General features: G+C 47.3%; 1 protein-coding gene across 1 annotated transcript; it reads right to left on the bottom strand.

Moving 5' to 3' along the window:
- Positions 1-5: 5 nt before the first annotated feature.
- CD72 (CD72 molecule) lies at positions 6-7,202 on the bottom strand. Its single transcript, XM_030884185.3, has 9 exons — positions 7,094-7,202; positions 6,877-6,984; positions 6,212-6,283; positions 5,512-5,601; positions 4,839-5,174; positions 2,166-2,314; positions 1,393-1,508; positions 542-691; positions 6-280 (listed from the first exon to the last, which is right to left on the bottom strand). Exons 1-8 carry the CDS (start codon positions 7,173-7,175, stop codon positions 547-549), a joined length of 1,098 nt encoding a protein of 365 aa, XP_030740045.1. The 5' UTR covers positions 7,176-7,202; the 3' UTR covers positions 6-280; positions 542-546.
- Positions 7,203-21,708: the final 14,506 nt, after the last annotated feature.

The following is a 21,708-nucleotide window of genomic DNA, read 5'->3' as shown; positions in this document are numbered from 1 at the left end:
CGGGCTGCCCCTATCCGCTCAGCCCGTGCGCCCTCCCCACCCATTCCACTATGGGAGGTTTTGGGGGAGGCCAAAATCTCTTCTAGAAGCTGCTTCACACTTTCCCTGGGAACAGTCCAGTTTCTGGGACAGGATCTCTATTGGCAGCAGGCTTGCCTAGAAATGTTGGGCATGGATCAGCCCTTGGCCAGGCACTGTCCAGGCAGAGTGAGGACACGCTGGAGGGCGGTGGATCTTAGGACCTGCAGGCTACAGCTTAGGCTCTTGTTGGCGTGAGTATCTGGAGGATTAAAGCATCAGGGAGCTCCACAGTTGACTGTCCCTAAGAACCTCATCCAGCTCAGCCCATCTCCTCCCCAACTCCCTGGACAGCCACATAGCCAGCCTCCCCTGCCCAGCACCCCCTTACATAAGCACAGCCTGGAGGCTGTGGACATGGCTGTCACTTACAGGAACAAGTTTTCCCCCTGGCCTCTGGGCCCCTGCCCTGAGACCCTCTGCCCCCGGACTCCCACGCCTCAGTCCCATCCCCGACACTTACCCAGCTCAGTGCAAAGAGCGGTCCGCATCTGGATACCTGAAAGCTTCCAGCTCACAGATGGAGGGAAGAGAAGAATAACAGTCCTCTACCTTCAGACTTGCCTGCCACTCGCCATCTACCTTGGTACATCTTTGGCTTTGACTATAATACCTAAAGGGTGGTGATGTAGCACTGGGATAAGTTCTGGCCCCCTCCTATCCCATCCTCCCTTCTCTTGCCCTGCACAAACTTAACCCAAGTCCTAACTCACCCTGCCTACCTAAAGCCGTGTGTGGGATGGTTCAGGTACAGGTGTCTGGACCCCAACCCGAAGAGGCTAGAGGACCAGGGAGGGGAAAATGTCACCCAAGGTCCTAAAGATGGAAACTCCAGTTAGGTAACTCCCTGTTTCAGGGTCCCTGGGGTTGATTCTCAAAGTTACCCCATTGCTTCCTTTCTCACTTCCCTGGGGCAACTCTGGTATACCAAGTGGCCTTGACTAAAAAAGTACAACCTCAGTTTGGGTAGCCTTGTCTGGACTGAGAAGTTAGAAGGCCGGGGTTCTTTACCAGCTGTGAAGCCCTAGCTAAATCCTCAACTTAGCCCCCTGAGAGAAAGATGACATAGGTCCCAAACTGGTAATTTTTTTTTTTTTTTTTAAATCACGTGCCAGGGACGGCTAGGTACTGGGGATAGAATAGAAAGCAAGCCTGCCTGTTATTAATCAAATAGAAGAAGTGGACAAATGGGCAATTATAACATTGATTTGTGAAAAAGTTTTGAGAGTAGGACCTGGAGGAAGATCTCATTACTGTGTCTTTATGAAGGGATTATAGAGGATTTTTGTTGCCCAAAAGTCCTAACAAACTTACCCATTGTATCTTGTACCATCATTCCACGGCCAGAACTGATTTCTGAAGTTAATCCAGTATGATTCAGCTGAACCACCTTGTACCAACACCTTACGTAAGCTTCTGGCATAATAAGTCTGAAGGGAGATTCGGAGAGACCAGAGGTGTGTGAGGAGTGATGGGAAATATTGGAATAGGAGGAGGGAGGGGGTGTCGGGAGGAGGGCACCTGGGCTGATGGAAGAAAATGAACACTAGAGAGGCTATGAGCTTTGGCAAGAGGACTGTGCCTGACCTTGGTGCATGACATCGGCTCATCGGTGACCATCCCCGCATCCTTCAAGTGCCACCCTGCAGATGCAGGCTGACCCTTCAGTTCACGTGCGTGCATGCGCGCAGGCACACGCACACACACATGCTGGGTAAGAATTTCTGCCAGCCTTCGAAGAAGAGTCATTCTGTGGGCTGTTCTGGTCACAAGGAACCAATCCCTACAATCCAGCCCACCAGGTATGGAACCTGTCTGCCTGAGAGGCCATGAGAGTCAAAGAACCCGTTCAGCAGCCCAGAGCTGACCAGAAAGCTGAGATGAGAAACAGGTTAACGTAAAGATGGCTCATTAAGTTTCAACTCTCACGCCAACCCTAATCAGTTAATAGGGCCATCTGGAGCACTGTGCTGAGAAGCGGCATGGAAAAGGGACGCACGCCCTGTGTGCACTGCCATCCCTGATTGATGACACGTGTCCCTTTACCCAACAATACCCATACCGTCTTTGAATAGGGGTTTTCTTACTCCATGTGAATAAGACGTGTCGCTGATTTTGGCCAGTTCAGAGGACAGAGATTTACAATGCCTTTGGCTGTCCTCCCAATTTCTCTTAGTAATTGAGATGTAAAAGCACCTCCTCTCATTCGGTATCCATCCCAAGGGACAGCAGGAATCTAAAAAGAAGAAAGAGTGTGGCAGCACTGCCCAGACCCAGGAGGGAGATCGCAACACTTAGGATGAAGTGAATACTCAGCAATCTGGTTGCTGACAATGTTCCCTGGGGTCGAACCTCAGTGCCTTCACTGACTTCTGGTCCTTAATCTTTGCAATCTTTCTTTCTTGCCTTCCCTGGAAATGCCATATCTGTGCATACTTAGTAAAATCCTTTAACATTCAACAACTTTACTCCTTAAAATATAGGAGGCTTATTTGAAAAGGACTGGTGGTACTATCCCCAATTTCTGAACAATTGCCGTTTACTCCCCCATTTTGGCTAACTTCACCTGGGCCCCCGATAAACAAGTGTTCAATAGGCCTCCCATTCATCTCATTGGCTCCCTAAAGCATTTCTCACTGCATATTCAAACTTTCCCACACTCCTCAAGCGGCTAGCCACCACCTTCCCCTCCACTCTTCCACAAGTAGACAACCTTGCTGCCTGCTTTGCTGAAATTCAGACACTTGACGTGTGAACTCTCTCCATTTTCCTCCTCTCCACCTAAAAATTTGTCTCTTCTCTGTTCCTCTTTTCCTGACTATCTGTCAGAAATAAACCTCCTCTTTCTTTAACATCCCGCACCCCAGTCTATGCTCCTGATCCCAACCCACCTCCCTCCGTTGCTTCGTCCCATCTGTCCTACCTCCATCACTCAAAAGTCATTCCTTCTCCTCCAGCTCCCTCTCTTCTGTCTACGTTTTCTCATCCCCACCCAGCTACCGCCTTAGGTTACTGTCTAACAGCAACTTAAAGGAATAAAAAGAAGTCGGTGTGGCCAAATGGACGAGGGCGAGGGGACAAGCAGCATGCTGAAAGGTAGGCAGGGGCCTTGGAGGCCAGGTTGAGGATTTTTTTATTTTTATATTATGAGCAAGAGGAAGTCAATGTAGGGTTTTACACTGAAGCATTTTGTACTCTGGTTGTATCCCAAGTGCCTGGGTACAGTGCTAGACATATAGTATGTATTCCGTAACTTTTGATGTAATTAATTAAGTGAAATGACATGATCTTAACTGGGATGACATGATCAGATTTTTGTTTTTAAAGGATTACTCTGGCTGCAACATGAAAAGTGGATTTGGAGGGGGGACGTTTAGGAAAAACATTCAGCAAGCTGTTGCAGTTATCCTTGCAAGACATGAAGATGGAGAAAAATGCAAATGGATATATAGATTTGTTGATGAAAAATAGAGGGTGTTCCTCTCTGACAGAGGAGGGCATCTGCTGAGAGTGAGAGAGAGGGTAGTAGGGTACAGAGAGCCAGCCGACCACTGCAGATTTGCCAAGGCAGGCAGTGCTGGGGCCCCAGCTGAAGTTGAGACTAGAGATTTGTGGCACCAGGCAGAATGACTGCACAACTTGTCACCCCTGGGTGCAGGCATGTGCATTCATCCAGGACAATGGAGCCGAGGAGTGAGTGGGTTGGCTGAAGTGATGGGCCCCCAAATCCAAGATGGGTAGAGAGAGAAGTGAAGACAGGTGATGGCTGATGGGAAGGGAGGAAACAGGGGAGCCAGCAGGTTGGAGGCCTCCGTGAGGTTGAAGAAGAAGTGTGTGGAAAGCCTATAGAGGGCCAGCTGTGGTCACAGTGAAGACCCGAAGCCATCCTTTCAGCGGAAGAGCAGCTTGGGATGCTGAGGTCTAGGGTTCAGCTGTGGGGAAGGAGGGGGCAGCACTGTCATGGAACAGAGGCTTGTAGAGAATGAGAAGGTTAAAGAAATGAGGGCTGGGGGTGTCTGTACATAACCTCTCTGTTTTAAGCCTTGGGGGAGTAGCCAGATGCCCCTGAGCTAGACAGAGCCTAACCTCTAGACAACCAGTCCATGGACATTCCAGTCCCGTTGGGCTGGGGACCCTGCCTCAACCTCAGCCAACTTTGGCAGACCTTCTATGTGTCCCCCTCCCTCATCCCCACACACGGGCTGGACTCCTCCTTTCAAAAGGGATGAGCATTCCACCCTAATTCCCTGTCCTACAACATCCCTGCCCACCTCATTGCGAGAGCTTCAGCTGCCTTGCCCTAGCCCCAGACTGTACCTCATCCATCAGTAATTCTTAATCTTTTGGGGAATCTCAGATGTAGAGAGAATTAATTAAAGCTACAGGTCCTCTTTTTAGAAAAACATGTGAACAATCAATTTCACATCCAAATTCAGGGGGTTCCCAGATCCTTGACACTGATGTCAAGCCAGGTGAGCCCTGAGTTTGCTGCTTTGGACAGTGTCATTTGCACTGCTGGCTACCACCCTCTTCTCCCCTACAGGATCAGCCTTAGAGCTGGGTGAGCCCTCCCTAAAACCAGTATGCAGCTAGATCCTTCGCCCTGTTGGCCCAGGCTGCACAGGTCATGTCAGCCAGCACTCTGGTTCATTACCCCTTTCCTGAACAACTCAGTGGCTTCCTAATAGATAGATAGACCCCTCACTTCAATCCATCCTTCATGGCAGGTCCTACCATCTCCCCTTTCCCAGAGCAGATACCTGGTGAGGGGCATGTGAAGAAGGGCTTCAGTGTGTCCTGCACGCTGCTCAGCCTCTGCTCCAAGTTCATCCTTTGTATCTCCTTATTTCTCAAGGCCTCTTTTGTCTTCTCCCCATCTGACTGGCAGGCCTGCAACTGCTCTTTGGTAGCCTGGCCAACCTTCTGTTCCACCTGTAGTCTTTCCTGACTCTGGGCCAGCTCCGTCCTGGACCGCTGCAAATCCTCTTCCCTCTGCCCCAGCTGGGTTATCTTTTGGCGCAGCTGCTGCCTCAGGGTGCTGTTAGTGGCTTCCAGAACCCTGTTCATCTGCTGGAGCTGCTGAGACACCTGGAAATCTGTTTGGCCATAAAGAGAGATTTGGAGGACATCTTCAGCCATGCTCTGGTGCCCTGAGGCTTCAGCATCAGTCCTTTTGCTGCTTCTTGCAACTTTCTGCATAACAGGCTGGAATGGAATATAAGATCTGACTGCCTGAAGCTTAAGGAGGTACTGGATTAGGTGAGGACAATTTAGGAAGTCACGGCACTCTGAAACAGACCTGGCTGGAAGCCAGACGAAAGCTGAAGATGTGGTGGTAGTGATTCCAGGCCCTGCTAGGCAGGGCAGCTGTTGGGGAGAGTGGGGGAGAACGTTGTCTGGGGGCAATGGGAAATGGGGGGCAGCCATACTCACAGTGCACTCCCAGGCAGATGGCAGCCACCCCTAACAGCAGGCAGGTGAGGAGCAGGCCCAGGAAGAGGTACTGCACGTAGGATGCTTGGCCTTAGGGAGACAGTGGGTTGGGGGGCCGTGAGCCCCACGAAAGTTGATAGACTGAGGGGGTGTGGGTGGAGGAGATTCACGGGAAGGAGCATCCCGCAGAGGACTTGGAGCACGCGTGGTGGTTTCTGTCTGGCAGAGTTTCCGCAGGTGGTGGAGGTAAGGTGTTCCGGAATAAGGGCTGGGGATTGTTACCGGTAAGGACTGAGGGGCACTACCTGGTAGGACGGGGAACTAAATCTCAGACGGAGACCCGAGAGGTGGGTACGTGAATGGGGACCATAGTAAGGGGGAAGGGGGCAGACGATCTGGGTCGATGCGTCGGAAAGATCTAAGGATGAGGGTGAAAGAGGCAGGGGAGGGTGTCACGGGGCTGCCCGGGCTGACCGGAGGGCTGCGCCCCGGGCTCAATCCGTGGGCCAGACCTGCACACCGCGGGGCCCAGCACCACCTCCCGCGGGGACCGGTGCCAGCACCTGACTCCGCGACCACCCCGGGGGGCCTGGTGGGGGAGGGCTGCCCAGCCCGAGGCCGCGCCCCGCCCCCACTCGCTGGCCCGAGACGAGCTGGGCAGCGGGTGGCGCGCGCGGGGCGGGGAGGACCAGGTACTTACAGGGAAGAATCCGCCCGGCAGCTGGTGACGTCACGGGGCTCCAGGCGGCAGTTGGCTGCTCCGACTGGACCCCTGCGGAAGGGATCGACTCAAGTTTGAAGGTGGGAAAGCCAGGAAATACCCCTTCTCCCCACCCTACTCACCCCCTCCACCGCGCCGAGACCCCAGTCTGTCCTAAGGTGCCTTCTGCCACTGCTCTGGGACGCCCTTAGCGCTCTCCGGAGTTCCGTATCTCCCCTGGGACTCTCTTGTCCCTCCTGGGTCTTACCTTATCCTTTCCCTGGGGACCCTCTATCGCCCTCCTGGGTCTCCCTTTATCTTTTACTCTGGGGGCCCTCGTCTGCCTGCCAAAACCCTCTCCCCGGGAGTGCTCTCCCCCCTCCCCCCTCCCCTCTCTTCTCTCTCCCGGGACTCCCCATTTCCCACGCGCGCTCAGCTCCCCAACAGGGCTGCCCTGATCCCTCCGTGGAGCCCTAACTCCCCACCGGGATCTCCACCTTACCCGCTGGGAGCTTTATTCTTCCTTAGCTCCCATAATTGGTGCTCATTCTCTTCCTGAGAATCCCCAGCCTTTCTCCAAGGGTATTGTCCTCCCAAGAATGCTGTGGACTCCCCAGCGCAAGACACAGTCCCCCATAAACACACATCCCCTGGGCTCTCCAGACCTGCTTTGTCCCCTAATCCAGCGGAAGCCAAGCTTGAGGGTCCTCCTGGGCCTGGGGGCACTTGAACATTCTCATAGGTGAGTTCTCCGTCTTCATCAGCCTCTGGGTCTGGAGAGGAGAGAAAAGGTGGCATCAGGATTGGGGTCTCTGGGGTGGGAGTGGGGTCTTCAAGGAGGATGGAGATGCAGAATCAAGGAGACACCTTACCCACCCTTACCTTGTCCTAGGCGGCTGGAGATGCTCTTCTTCAGGGGAGCCTTCACAAATCGCAGGTCTGCATAGGTGATGGCCTCAGCCATGGTCCTGAGCACCTCTGCTCCCACTCGCCTCCCTCCTCTTCCACCGGCTCCAGGCTTTCTTGCCACTCTCCCCTCTGTCCCTTCACACTCTTAGGCTCTGTGTTCCCTGCGTGACTGCACAGCTTAGTGCTTTGCCCTGTGACTTCCAGTCACAAAAGAGGAAGATGTGACCCAGTCTCAGACAGATGGGTTCAGTGAAGCAGACGGCATCCCTGAGCCCCAGCCAGAGGGGCAGGGGAGGGGAACCTGAGGTCCAGAGCATGGGGTTCAGGGCTGGGGGGTGTCACAGAACCAATACTCAGGCCTGTCCCTGTGTCTTGCCTGTGCTCCTCCTTCATGCATCCCAGACCCACCTTGACAGTGCTGGGCTCCGAATGCCCACCCTCATCAACTACCCTGATTTGCTCCAAGCTTCTTTCCTGGCTGCCCAGTCCACAGGCTTTCTGTGTGCAGTCAGAGCTCTTTTGTGCTCAACTGACCAAAGAGGATCTCCCTAATCGTTGCTCCAGGGTGGGGCTTCATCCTCCCCATCAGATTGAGGGGTCCTAGTGTGGAGCCCTACCTCCTCCTCATCCTGAGGTTCCCAGTAGATATGAGTTCCCAGAAGGGGGGTCCCTGACTTGGTGGGACTTTTCTCTCCATCAGTTTGGGGGCTTTCCGGGTGGGCCCGGCTCCCCTTCTACTGTAGTGCTACAGAGCTGCTGAGAATCCCACACACAGAGAAGTTCTCAGTCCAAAGCCTTTCCTGGGAATGAGGCAACGCTTTGGAGGATGCAGAGCATCTGGGACCAAACTGACTGTCCTGTGTAAACACCCCCAGACTCTCGCTTCACAGCCTTTCCCTGGCCTCCTCCACCTTTGTTGCCCTAATGATCACACCTGTGGCCAGTCAGCCTCTTCCTTGTCCCATCCTGCCTTCTGGCAGACTGACGTGACCCCTGTGTTCCAGTATCTGAGCCAAACCCAGCAAGCTGAGTCCAAGAGGCAGAAGCTCTGGGAAAGCCCGGGCTGAGGGTGAGGGTGAGGGACACCACAGTTTGTGTGCCTCTGGAAAAACCTTCAGCACTGACTATTCATGCACCTTGTTGGGGGTCAGGGAGCAGATGAGCAAAGGACTTGCATGGGGATGAAGATGGACTGCAGCTTCTCAGAGGGGAGGCAAAGAGCAGGGCTGGGTTCTGAGCGGGCAGACTCTGGACCAGCCAAGGTTTTGCTTTCTTCTTGGTTCGGTTTTGGCTTCTCTTGTACTTTCCTAGTAAAATTCTTTCGTTAACAAGTCCCTCAGGTGGACCTAGAGTCTGTCATACAGAGTGAAGTAAGTCAGAAAGAGAAAAACCAATACCGTATGCTAACACATGTATATGGAATCTAAAAAAAAAAAAAATGGTTCTGAAGAACATAGGGGCAGGACAGGAATAAAGACGCAGACATAGAGAATGGACTTGAGGACACGGGGAGGAGGAATGGTAAGCTGGGACGAAGTGAGAGAGTGGCATGGACATATATACACTACCAAATGTAAAGTGGATAGCTAGTGGGAAGCAGCCGCATAGCACAGAGAGATCAGCTCGGTGCTTTGTGACCACCTAGAGGGGTGGGATAGGCAGGGAGGGAGGGAGGCGCAAGAGGGAGGAGATATGGGGACATATGTATAGGTATAGCTGATTCACTTTGTTATACAGCAGAAACTAACTGTCCCTTTACTCCCAGCCCCAGTGAAAAAGGGGGCATTTGTGGAGGAAGACCAGGGACTGAGAGGCCTGGCTGATGGAGGAGAGGAAACGGGGGGGAGGGTGTGCGTGCTGAGCAGAGGTGCAGAGGGCTCCCTAAAGTTCTTTTTATCAGAATGTGATCCCCCAAGGGCTCACTGCGGGTGAGAAGAGGCTGGGGCAAGACAAGGTATGGAGGTGGGAAAAACCCACCTTGAGTCGGTGACATCCTCCCCCTCAGAACCCTTCCCCCAACCCGCAGCTGCAGGGGGGAAAAAGGAAGGAGAAAGAGGTCCTCCCCCCATGCTAGCAGCTCGTAGTGTACGGTTAGTGGTGTGTGGAGGGGTGATAGGCCTATGGGTCTGATGAGAGCTCTGCCCAACAGTGTCACCCAGCCTGCCCAGAAAAAGTGCCCACTGACACAGAAGAACACATTTGTCACCTGAGAAACGTGTCGGGGGGAGAGGCAGACATCCACATGGGTGTGAGTGTGCAAGCATGCACCCGCATCCCCAGGTCTCTGCAGTCTGTTGGGGCATCTGTGAGAAGCGAGCATCTCTGCCCAAGCCTGCCTGGAGGGTTAAGCATGGAGGATTCTGGGGCCTGAAGGGTGCATGTGATGGCTGTGGTTTTTTCCCATGGCGGGAAATGACAGGTCATTTTCATAAGTCTTAAAAGGTCATGGGGACAGAGTCCATAAGTACATCCTTTTGAAGGCTCAGTCTTTCCTAGGGTGTCCCTGCAGCTGTTAACTGTCCCTGCTTGATTAAAGTTTCCAACACCCCAGCCCCCTCTCCCAGACAGTGAGAGTGGTGTGTGCTGGTGACTCCCTGGGGGCCTCAGGGGCCTGTGAGCGTGAGTGGGAGTGCATAGAGCAGCTGGTGGCAGGAGTGAGGGGGCGTGGTCAGGGTACTGGTACCTGTGGTGCACAGGGCATGGGGCGTAGGGACAGCGTGTGTGTAAATCAATTGCAGAAACACTTGCAGGAATTCTGTAAACTGGAGATAATGTCCCAGTTTTCAGAACCCGTGTGCAACAGGGCCTGGATGCCAGGTAAAATGCCAAAACCAATCTTCAAATGAGTGTGTGCTCAAAAAAGGAATCAATGGGCATGCTGCCTAACTCGACCCTCGGGGAGGCTTTAGGAGGGAGGGTGCCCAAATGGGACTGGATGAGCTAAACTGCACGCCCACAATGCCTTGGATGTCTTAGGCCAGCCGGTCTGTGTTTCTGTCCTCTTTAGCTCTTTTGGTGATGGATACACATCTCCTTATGACACTCCGCATTCCCTCAGTCCTAGACCATCGTGTGGCCTTCTTTTGTGAAGAAGATATGAGAGCAGAGTACGTCTCCTTCCCCATGTGTCCCACATGGGGTCTTTGCGATATTGACATGTACATTTCCTTTCGAGGCTGGACATCAGAAAGGACAGCTGTGACTCTGAGCTGCACCTCACCTACCCAAATGTCAGGAATGCCTGGGGGCTTCTCAGAGCTGAGGGGCCAGTGCTGTACACTTCAGCTTTTCCAGGATCATAATTTCATCTGAGATCCTAGAGGACAAACACCAAAGCCCATTTCTTGCCCTCTCCTGACCCCTCCATGCTTATTTCAGGGAGTGGTTCTACAGTAAACAAGAGGAGGGAGCCCAGCTATGAGGGCCTCGGAAAAGAATGTGCTGTGTGGAAAGGGGCTCATCTAGGGACTTCCCTGGTGGTTCAGTGGCTAGGACTCCACACTCCTGATGCAGGAGACCCAGGTTCAATCCTTGGTCACGGAACTAGATCCCTCATGCTGCAAGTGATACCTGGTGCAGTGAAGTAAATTTTTTTTTTTTTTAAAAAGGGGCTCATCTGTATAAACTTTCGCGAAGTCCAGCCAACATCAGGAAGTCAAGGAAGTCTCCTGAGACTCTGAAAGTCAGGTTCTGTCCATCTTCATTACCTTAACCCACTGACTGACTCCAGGAGGTCCTAATCTACAGATAGCATGTGACAGGCAGAAAAATGGCCTCCCCCAAATGTTCACAATCTAATCCTCAGAACCCGTGGACAGTATAGGTTACTTTACCTGATAAAATTGTTAACGTGATTAAGTTAAGGACCTTTAGATGGGGAAATCATCCTGTTTTATCCCGGGAGGCCAATCTAATCACAAGTCTTTGGAAGGATGAAGCTTTCAGGGCCATGGGAAGAAAGAGATTCAACCATGGAAGGAGGGGCAGAGAGATATGACATGAGAAGAACTCCACCTGCCGATGCTGGCTCTGGAGCTAGAGGGAGGGAACCACGAGCTGATGAACTCAGGCAGCCTCTAGAAGCTGGAAGAGGCGAAGGAACACATCCTCACCTAGAGCCCCCAGAAAGGAACCAGCCCTGCTGACACCTTGACTTTAATCCAGTGAAATATGTATCAGACCTCTTACCAACAGAACTGTAGGATAAGAAACTTGTATTTTGTAAGCCGCTAAATTTGTGGTAATTTGTGATGGCAGCAAGAGATAAGTTTCCTGAACTGTGGAGGAAGCATGACTTTGGGCAAGTCACAATTTCCTATCTGTAAAATAAGGGATTTTCTAGATGATATCTGACATCACTCAAGGGGTTCATGGCTGGAGACATAGTAGGTGTTAATTTTAGCAAAAGCATCGCTAAAAGTCTGTTGAAATAGCTTCAGAGTCAGGAGGGAAGACTGTGGGCCATCTGACAGCACTATTAAGGGGATTCGTGCAGCTCTTTGATCACTGAAGGCAGAGTGCCAATAGGTCTCCAGTGAGTGCCCTAGGCCTCTGCTTGGCCCTGTCTTGAATGGTGACACAGAAAGCACATTCATATATGCTGATGGCACAGAGCTCTAAAGAAAAGCAAATAGGGCTTCCCTGGTGGCGCAGTGGTTGAGAGTCCGCCTGCCGATGCAGGGGACACGGGTTCGTGCCCCCGTCCGGGAGGATCCCACATGCCGCGGAGCGGATGGGCCCGTGAGCCATGGCCGCTGACCCTGCGCGTCTGGAGCCTGTGCTCCTCAACGGGAGAGGCCACAACAGTGAGAGACCCGCGTACCGCAAAAAAAAAAAAAAAAAAAAAGAAAAGCAAATACACCAAAAGGCAAACTCATGATTCAAACATTGCAGCAGAGCAAAATGATGGCTCCAACCACAGACTGAAATATAATAAAGATAAATAAAACAGCTAGAATCTGTTGAAAAATGAAACTTGGGGCTCAAAAAATAAATTACATAAGCATAGGTTGGAGGCAGTCCTGGCTTAAAAATAGTTTATGTATAAATGTCTGAGAGGAGAGACAGTTATCAGTCGTTTTGGAGCTAGAAGGATCTTAGTTTGACCCACTTATTTTACAAATTAGGAAACTACACTCAGTGGGCTATAAGTTCACTATGAATTAACCGTATGACTAGGAGGGTTGGTGACAAAAGGCTGTCCCATAGGACTACAGCTTCTTTACCAAATATGCCAGACATTGTGCCGGCCACACCTACAGCCTCTTCTAAGGGGGGCCAAACCCCTGCTGATGAGGCAGCCCTAGACCCCCAAAATTGTGTTATGTGACCTCCAACCCCTCTGACCTCAGCTGACTGAGATAACCAAGTGGACAGCAAACTCAAGGCTGGCCTGTTCAGAGACCAGCCAGTGGCCTCTGGGGTGGCCTGGCCTGGAAATCAGAGAGGATGTGAGCTTATCAAATTTTCGTTCTCAGGAATTTCAGTGGGAGAACATGGAGATGAGCACTCAGGTAGCAGTGGGAGCAGAAGCGAAAGGATGCAGAGAGAGAGTCCATGTGGTGCCCGGAGCCTCCCACGCTTAGCAGTTGTGCCTGGCTCCGACCCTCTCACATACTTCGGGCAGGGGGATTATCCCGGCAGGTAAGCCAGCCTGACGATCACGGGGAGATGGGGTTGCTGCTACCTATCGCGAGCAGGGGGAGCGGGCCTGCACGCAGGAGAGTCGTGGGCACCCCTTGGTGCTTCGTGCCCAGTGATACGTTATCCACATATGGGCAACGGTGACCACCCCAGCCTGAAAAGGACACAGTTGTCGGAGCTCCGACCCCTTGGAAATGAAGGTCTGGGTTACCCACCAAACAAGCCATCTAGACCAGCATCAAGTGCTGCTTGAGAGCGAGGGGGAGTCTAGAATGGATGGAGAGAAGGAAGAATCTCCGCTGCAGCCTTAGCACCAGCTACAGTAGTGTAGCTTATCCCACTAACCCTCCTAGTGTAAGGTTTTCTTCCTCTCTTTCCTCCTCCACTTTTAAGAAATTGTGACCTTGGAGAAGCAGTGACAGCATGACCTAAGGAGGGGCATGAGTGGATCTGAGTGATGCAGGCAGAAGCACACAGAGCCTCAGCCATCCCTGACCCCCTGGTCTTTCCACTTGGTGTGCTTCAGCCTGGCTTCCAACTGCCAGCATCTTTGCAGCTTTTCTTTGGCAGGCAGTGAGAAAGTGCTGGAAATCAGTACCTCGCACCAGAGCAGCTCAACCGATGACTGGTGGGAACTGGTGTACCCCCTAGCAACCTCACCCTGGGGGGCTAACTGAGGGCACATGGTCTACACTGGCTCTCAGCGTTTCCCAATGGCTTTGAGCCCCAGTTTTCCACCATGGACGTAAAGTGGTACCTCCTTATTACTTTAAATTGCATGTCCCTGACTCCTAGTGAATTTGAACATACTTTCATGTTTGTTAACCAGTTGGATTTGCTCTTCTTTTGATGTTAGATCATTTGTATTCTTTTTCTCCCCTCAGAATTTTATTTTGAAAATTCGAAGCCTAGAGGAAACTTGGAAGAATAATACAATGAATACTTACATGTCCTTCATCTAGTATGCCAGTCAAGGCTCAAACTGTTCTCACCACATAAAAGAAATGACAATTATGTGACATGATAGTGGTGTTAGCTAACCATGGTGGTAAGCATAATGCAGCATATAGATGTATCACATCAACACATTGTACACCTTACACTTACACAATGTTATTATATCTCAATAAAAAATGGCGCAGAGAAGTAGACCATTAGGGTATGTGTACACATATACGTACATGTACATAATTTTTTTTCAATTCAGAGATTTGTTACAGGAAATTGCCCTTACCCAATTAATGCACTTATAAGAACTAGTTAAACGGTCTGTGAAAGGTCATTATCTTTGCTTCTGATGCTGGAGTTTGGAGTCTGCAGGGCAGGCAGCTGGGGAGGCAAGGCGAATGGAAAGTGGGAGGGCAGGGATAAGCCAGACCCATGAAGACAGCCTGGAAGCCCAGTCAGTCTCTCACTACCTCCAGCTGTGATGCTGTGAGTGTCCTGCAAGAGAAGCTGTGCCCTCCCTGACCAGGTGCCACTGCTCTGGAACAAAAGCCCAGCTGGTACACAGTCCCAGCCCAGCTTCCTCTCTCAGTAAGGACGGCCTCCTGTTCCAGGACCATTTCTTATTATATCATCTTTTCTCCAATGAATTGAATTGCCATGTTCCCTTATACACAAACACCTAGTTTGGGATTCCTGTTTACCTATTGATTCCCTTTTACTTATTGATTTAAGTGGTCTTAGAGCATGTTCTGATGTTTGGTAAGGCAAATTTCTCTTTTTCTTTTAAAATATTTGTCCTTGACTCTTCTTTGAGATACAAATTGGAACTATCTTAATGGTATACTTTAATTTTGGAAGCATTGACATTTTTTTCTGATATTCTTGGAAGGGAAGAGGGAGGGTTGAGGGAGTTCCCCGGTGATCTAGTGGTTAGGATTCAGCACTTTCACCGCCAAAGAGATGGTTGCATTTTCTGTTTGTCCCACTTTTGCTTTGTATCTTTTAATTATATTATATAACTTTCTTAATATGAGTACATATGAAGTCTTTTTTTTTTTTTTTTTGCGGTACGCGGGCCTCTCACTGTTGTGGCCTCTCCCGTTGCGGAGCACAGGCTCCGGACGCACAGGCTCAGCGGCCATGGCTCACGGGCCCAAGCCGCTCCGTGGCATGTGCCATCTTTCCGGACTGGGGCACGAACCCGTGTCCCCTGCATCGGCAGGCGGACTCTCAACCACTGCGCCACCTGGGAAGCTCTCTTGTTTGTCCTACTTTTGCTTTGTATCTTTTAATTATATTGTATAACTTTCTTCATATGAGTACATATGAAGTGAATTCTTGACTAAATTTACATACTATAAAAATTCCAGTCATAAAAAAAAAATGTCCTGGGAATGTAATGTACAGCATGGTGACTATAGTTAATAATATTGTATTGTATATTTAAAAGTTACAGACTTCCCTGATGGCACAGTGCTTAATAATCCGCCTGCCAATGCAAAGGACAGGGGTTCAAGCCCTGGTCGGGTAAGATGCCACGGAGCAACTAAGCCCGTGCGCCACAACTACTGAGCCCTCATGCCACAACTACTGAAGCCCACGCGCCTAGAGCCCATGCTCCGCAACAAGAAAAGCCACCACAATGAGAAGCCCGTGCACTGCAACGAAGAGTAGCCCCCTCTCACCGCAACTAGCGAAAGCCCGAGCAACGAAGACCCAATGCAGCCAAAAATAAATAAATAAATTTATTAAAAAACAAGTTACTAAGAGAGTAGTTTTTTAAAATTAATTTTTATTGGAGTACAGTTGATTTACAATAGTTTCTGCTGTACAGCAAAGTGAATCAGTTATGCATATACATATATACACTTTTTTTTAGGTTCTATTCCCATATAGGTCATTACATAGTATTGAGTAGAGGTCCCTGTGTTATACAGAGGTTCTTATTAACAGAGTAGATCTTAAAGGTTCTCATCACAAGCAAAAAAAAATGTAACTATATGCAGTGATGGATGTTAACTAGAGGTACTGTGGTAATCATTTCTCAATATATACAAATATCGAGTCATATTGTACACCTGAAACTAATATGATGTTATATGTCAATTATATCTCAATTTTTAAAAAATTTACATACTGTATCATAGTGGTTACAAGGGTAGTCTCAGTGCCAGCTGCCAGGATTCAAATCTGAACACTTAACATGTTACCAGCCAGTGATCTGGGGTAAATCAATTAATCTCTCTGTTCCTCAGTGTTCTTTTCTGTAAAATAAGAATGATAATAGTAATTGATCTCAAGAGGGTGTTGTGAGGATTGCTTAGAAGAGTGCATGGCATTATGGTGACTATAATTGTTATTATCCAAGAATTTTATAATTTTATAACTGAATTGAATATTTCCCCATTTTCAATTTGAAAAGATGCTTATTGCTAGAATAGGAAAAAAGCAATTTGTTTTCATTATATTTATCTTGTATCCAGTCAACTTTCCAAATTGTATTGCCTTTTTACTAGTTTTTTTTTTACTAGTCTGGAATTTTTTGATAATATAATCATATCAGCAAAAAAAAAAGCTTTATAATTTCTCAGATAATCATAACAATTCATTCCTTTGTCTTACTGCATTTGATAAAACTTTCAAGATACGTTAAACAATGAGGATAATAACAGGCTACATTTCTGTCTACATTTTTATTTTAATAAAGTGATTTTAGTGTTTCACTATTAAGAACAGTACTTGCTATTTAGTAAAAAGTCTGATATATTTAAGCAGTATTCTTTTTTACTTAGAGTTTTTATTAGGAACAGTATTAAGTTATTATGCTGGCTCTATGTATTAAATATAGGAGCTTTTCTTCTTTTTCTATGACAAGTTTAAATGGCATGGAAATTACCCTCATTGAATGTTAGATAAAGCTCAGCTGTGGCACCAACTGAACGCAGTCTTTTCCAAAAGTAGATCCCTAATTACCTTTCTATTCTAGTTTTTTCTAAGATCAGTTGAACCATTCAACCTTTCCTCTTTCTTTGGGTCAATTTTGGTAATTTATATTTTTCCTGAAATGTATCCATTTCCTCTAAATTTTCAAATTGTTTGCTGAGTAATTTTAAGTTGCACTTTTTAATAATTCTTTAATTCTCTCTTCTAACTGTAATAATGTTTTCTTTCTCATAACTAATGTTTTCTATTTTTACTCTCTCTTTTTTTCTCCTCGCTTGGGCTTGCAAGAAGTTTTTCTATTTTATTAGCACTTTTAAAGAACTTTTAAAAAATTTGTGCTTCTGGGCTTCCCTGGTGGCGCAGTGGTTGAGAATCTGCCTGCCGATGCAGGGGACACGGGTTCGAGTCCTGGTCTGGGAAGTTCCCACATGCCGCGGAGCAACTAGCCCCGTGAGCCACAATTACTGAGCCTGCGCGTCTGGAGCGTGCGCTCCGCAACAAGAGAGGCCACGATAGTGAGAGGCCCGCGCACTGCGATGAAGAGCGGCCCCCCGCTTGCCACAACTAGAGAAAGCCCTCGCACAGAGACGAGGAGCCAACACAGCCATAAATAAACAAATAAATAAAATTTGAAAAAAAAAAGAAAAAAGGCAAAATTCCTTAAAAAAAAAAAAAAAGCTCATTAAAAAAAAAAAAAAAATTTGTGCTTCTTAGTATTTTTGTTTGTTTCCATTCATTCATGTCAGCTTTTGTTATTTCCTGATTACTTTTGGTTTCTTTCCTTGCTATTTTTCTAATTTTTTGAAATAACTATTGCCTTTATTTTACCTCTCTTTTTAAAAGCTTGCTATCTTTATGGTATTTCAGGGATATAATATATTATATGATACAGGGTAATTGAGATGGTTTCTGGTATTACACTATTTTTTCATTCAGCATTTAAATTTTGCAAACACAGTAATTTTGTCACTTTTTAAAACCAGCTTTACTGTATTGCAATTTATATATATATTAAAGTTTTTTACATACATTAAATTTTATCAATTTTAAATTACAATCCTATGAGTTTTGCTAAATGTATTTGGTCATGTAACCACCACCACAGTCAAGATACAGAAGATTCCCAGCACCCCAAAAGTTCTCTCCTACCACTTTCTAAGCAGTCCTCACACCAGTTTCAGCCTGAAACTTAAATTCCCTTTGTTGGATATCAGCATTACCGCGGTTTTCTGTTTATCTGCCTAGTATCCCTTTCCCACATCTTTATTTTGAAAGTTTCTTCATCACTTTAAGTGTGTTTCTTTTAAATAACATGGACCAGAATTTGATTTATAACCGAGTCTGACAGACTTTTAATGGAAGAATTCAGTCCACTCATGTTTACTGTAATGAGTGATGTATTTGATTTATTTCCATCTTTCTTGTTTTTAAATTTAACATTGTTGTGAATTCTTCTTTTCTTTACCTTTGCTGGATTGAATGAATGGCCGTTCGTCCCATTTCCCCCCTTGTTATTTGGAGTTCATCATTCTACTAATAGTTACTATCCTTTGCCCTGCTCTCTATATAGGCACACATGACTCTCCTAGTGTGTGAACCCAGAACAGCTATTTCCATCCTACTCGATTTATCTTCTACTTCCTCTACACCCGAATAAGATATGGTCTTTAGATGATTTTCACTACCCCTCCCTCTCTCTTTCATCCTCCCAACCCCTCGCCACTTAAGTGCTAGAACACTTACCTTCCCCTTATCTCCACTTCCTGATTCCAGAGTTTTATTGAGATAATTTAGTCATTATTAGAATTTCCCTCACAGTGTGTTCCATCTGTTCCAAGCGTCCTTATTTAGCATTTTTATTACACGTTATAAATACATAGAGATATAGATATAAATACATAGATCATGGTTCGTTGCTCCCCACTGCTTTCTTTCCTCTTCTCTTCATCTTCCCCTATCTTGAAGTCTCTGTTCTGATTCATTTGTTGTTTCATTAGAGTCTTCTCTTAAAAGTATTTCTCAGATGAGCTACTGAGTGATTATTGCAAATCTTCAAATATCTTTCTTTCTTTCTTGGCTGGTTCTGGGTCGCAGGCCTTTTCTCTCATTAACTCAAATTCAGTTCTGCTGTCTTTTAACTTCCACGGTAGCAGATAAGAAGAAAGAACTTTCATTCTCCCTGGATATGTGTAAGATTTCTCATATCCTTAGAGCTTAGGAATTTTAACCTGTATGTGGCTAAGTGTGTAGTTTTTTTCTTCTAGTTTTATTGAGATATAATTGACATACAGCACTCATAAGTTTAAGGTGTACAGCATCAAGATTTGATTAACATACATCATGAAATGATTATTACAATAAGTTTAGTGAACATTCATCATCTCATATGGATATAAAATTAAAGAAATAGAAAAACATGTTTTTCCTGTAATAGGAACTCAGGATTACTCTCTTCGCAACTTTCATATATAACGTGCAGCAGTGTTAGTTACAGTTATCATGCTGTACATGACATCCCTAGTATTTATCTTATAACTGGAAGTTTGTGCCTTTCGACTGCCTTCATAAGTGTGTGTCTTTTCCTACCAATCCAGTCTGTAACTTGAGTCTTTCTTCAGCTCAGGGAAATTTCATCTATTATTTAACTATGACCACTCCTCTCCTGTTCCTTTTTCTCCAGGAACTCATAGAATTTGCAGTTAAGTCTCCTGGGTCTGTTCCAATTTCCATCTTTCACCACATGATTTGCATCTGCATATTTTTGTTCCATGCTTTGAGATATTTCATCTATTTGATTTTCTAGATCTGTTTTTGAGTTTTATCAGTGACTATCCTCTCCTTTGATTTATCTATGGACATTTTTAGTTCTGATATCACATTTTCATGTTCAGGGAAATCCTTTGTGTTTGAGCTTCACACATATCTCCTCCAGGCTCTCGTTTTTTCAGTCAGAGGTTCATCTGTTTCCTCCAGCAGGTCTCTCTGCCCTCTGGTTTGTTTGCATTCTCCCAGCCTCAAGGGCTGAGAAAGTCAATCCACCATGAGTTTTTTGGAGAGTCAGGGAAACTCAGTAAAGCCATTCATTGTTCTTGGGAAGCAGGCTGTTTCTGGGACTTGCTGCCTTCCTGAAGGTCTTTGCTCTTGGCTCTGAAACTGTTCTCCAGAAACTTGTCTGCAGGGAATTCTCTCAGCCAGGAGTTCAGCAGAGCCCACGTAAAGCCCATCACCTAGGGATTTCCCTGGTGGTGCAGTGGTTAAGAATCCGCCTGCCAATGCAGGGGACACGGGTTCGAGCCCTGGTCAGGGAAGATCCCACATGCCGTGGGGCAACTATACCCGAGCGCCACAACTACTGAGCCTGTGCTCTAGAGCCCGTGCTCCCCAACAAGAGAAGCCACTGCAACGAAAAGTCCACGCACCGCAACGAAGAGTTAGTCCCCACTGCCTCAACTAGAGAAAGCCCGCGTGTAGCAATGAAGACCCAACGCAGCCAAAAATAAATTAATTATTTTTTTTAAAAAAAGTTCATCACCTATAGCTGGGAGCTGTTGGGGGGTGTGGAAGCTTCTGTAGGGTGGCCACATGCCCAGAATCCCCTCGCTCTGGATAGTCTAGGTATTATTGACAGATATAGTGATATTCACCAAAAGACTTAAAAACAGAAGCCATTAATAGTAGGTGCCTCTGGGAACTACAACCTTTTACTTTGCTTTTTCCCCCTCTTCTAGGAATTCTCAACTTTGGCATTTTTAACTTTTGCGGCCAGAAATTCTTTGTTGAGACTGGCTGATCTGTGTGTTTAGTGGCATCCCTGGCCTCTACCCACTATAGACCAATAGCACTCCCTCTCCAATTGTGACAGCCAAAAATGTCTCCGGATATTGCCAAATAAACCTTGGAGGGTACAGTCACTTCTGGTTGAGAACCACTGTCGTATACCCTTCAGATTTATTTGATTTTTTTTATCATGTGCTCACACTATTCCTATAATTAAACATTTAACTGAGGTTATGAGACAGAGGAGGAAATACAAAGCTGTTGTGAGGAAACAGAAGCATGAAGTAGAGAATATACATTAAGGGATGCTGATGCAAATTAGCAAAGTGGGAAGAAATTGGGAAATAAATAAAAGAGGCAGAGACGGAGAATCTGAGTCACAGGACTGGAGGAGCAGGAGTGTGAAGACCCACATCCTCCTGTCCCAAGGTCCCCAGTGATGCCAAGATCTGAGATCCAATAACAGTCTGCACAGGCCCAGTCAGATCATAGCCACTGTTCTGGGATTCCCATTCCATCCAGTCTCTTAATTACCCCAGGTTTCCTTACAATAAACACCCCTTTACTTAAGCTAGGCTAAATGAGCGTATTCCTTATCAACAAAGTCCCTGTAGATTTAGTGCCCAATAAAGAGATGGCTCCCCACTGTTGCTGCCAGTATTATATTCCCTTCTTAGCACCACACTTTAAGAGAGATTCTGGTCAAGTGAAACAATGGGAAGGATGAGTAGGCTGCAAATATGGTCTATAAAAGAACTGTAAAAGGAACCTTAGAAAGCTCTTCCAGGGAGGAAGGGGGGAAAAAAGGCTTAGGCCATCCAGCAAGGCTGGCTTCCAATTCCTCCAGGGCTGTCATGTACAGGAGGAAGAAGACTGATTTTATGCCTGTAGCTTAGGAGGCAGAATTGGTGAAAAGTAACATGCAAGCAGATATTACTCCCCCCGCCAAAAAAAAAAAAGTCTCAATAAAAAAGATAGGAAAGCAGCATTTGGTAAGGTAGTGAGCTCCGAATCTCTGGGAGTGTTTAAGAAGAAGCTCACAGTGTGGTTCCTGCAGTGGGTAAAAGTTTGGGTCAGATCTGTCAGCCTCCTTCCAGCTATACAATTCTATAGAAATGTAAAAGCTTGGCAAGAGGCTAGGTTAACTCACATAGTATGCAGAAATCTCTTAGGGTCAAATGGCATGATAGCACATTCAAGTATTAAATCAGAGGAGGGTGGCTGGTGGAGGAGTTGAGCAATGAGGTTTAGCATCTTCAGCTGGCCTTGGTCAGCTG

The sequence above is a fragment of the Globicephala melas genome, chromosome 6 (assembly GCF_963455315.2).
Source record: "Globicephala melas chromosome 6, mGloMel1.2, whole genome shotgun sequence".
Lineage (NCBI taxonomy): Eukaryota > Metazoa > Chordata > Mammalia > Artiodactyla > Delphinidae > Globicephala > Globicephala melas.
The sequence above is the reverse complement of the archived record's forward strand: the minus strand, read 5'-3'. Positions and strand labels throughout refer to the sequence as shown.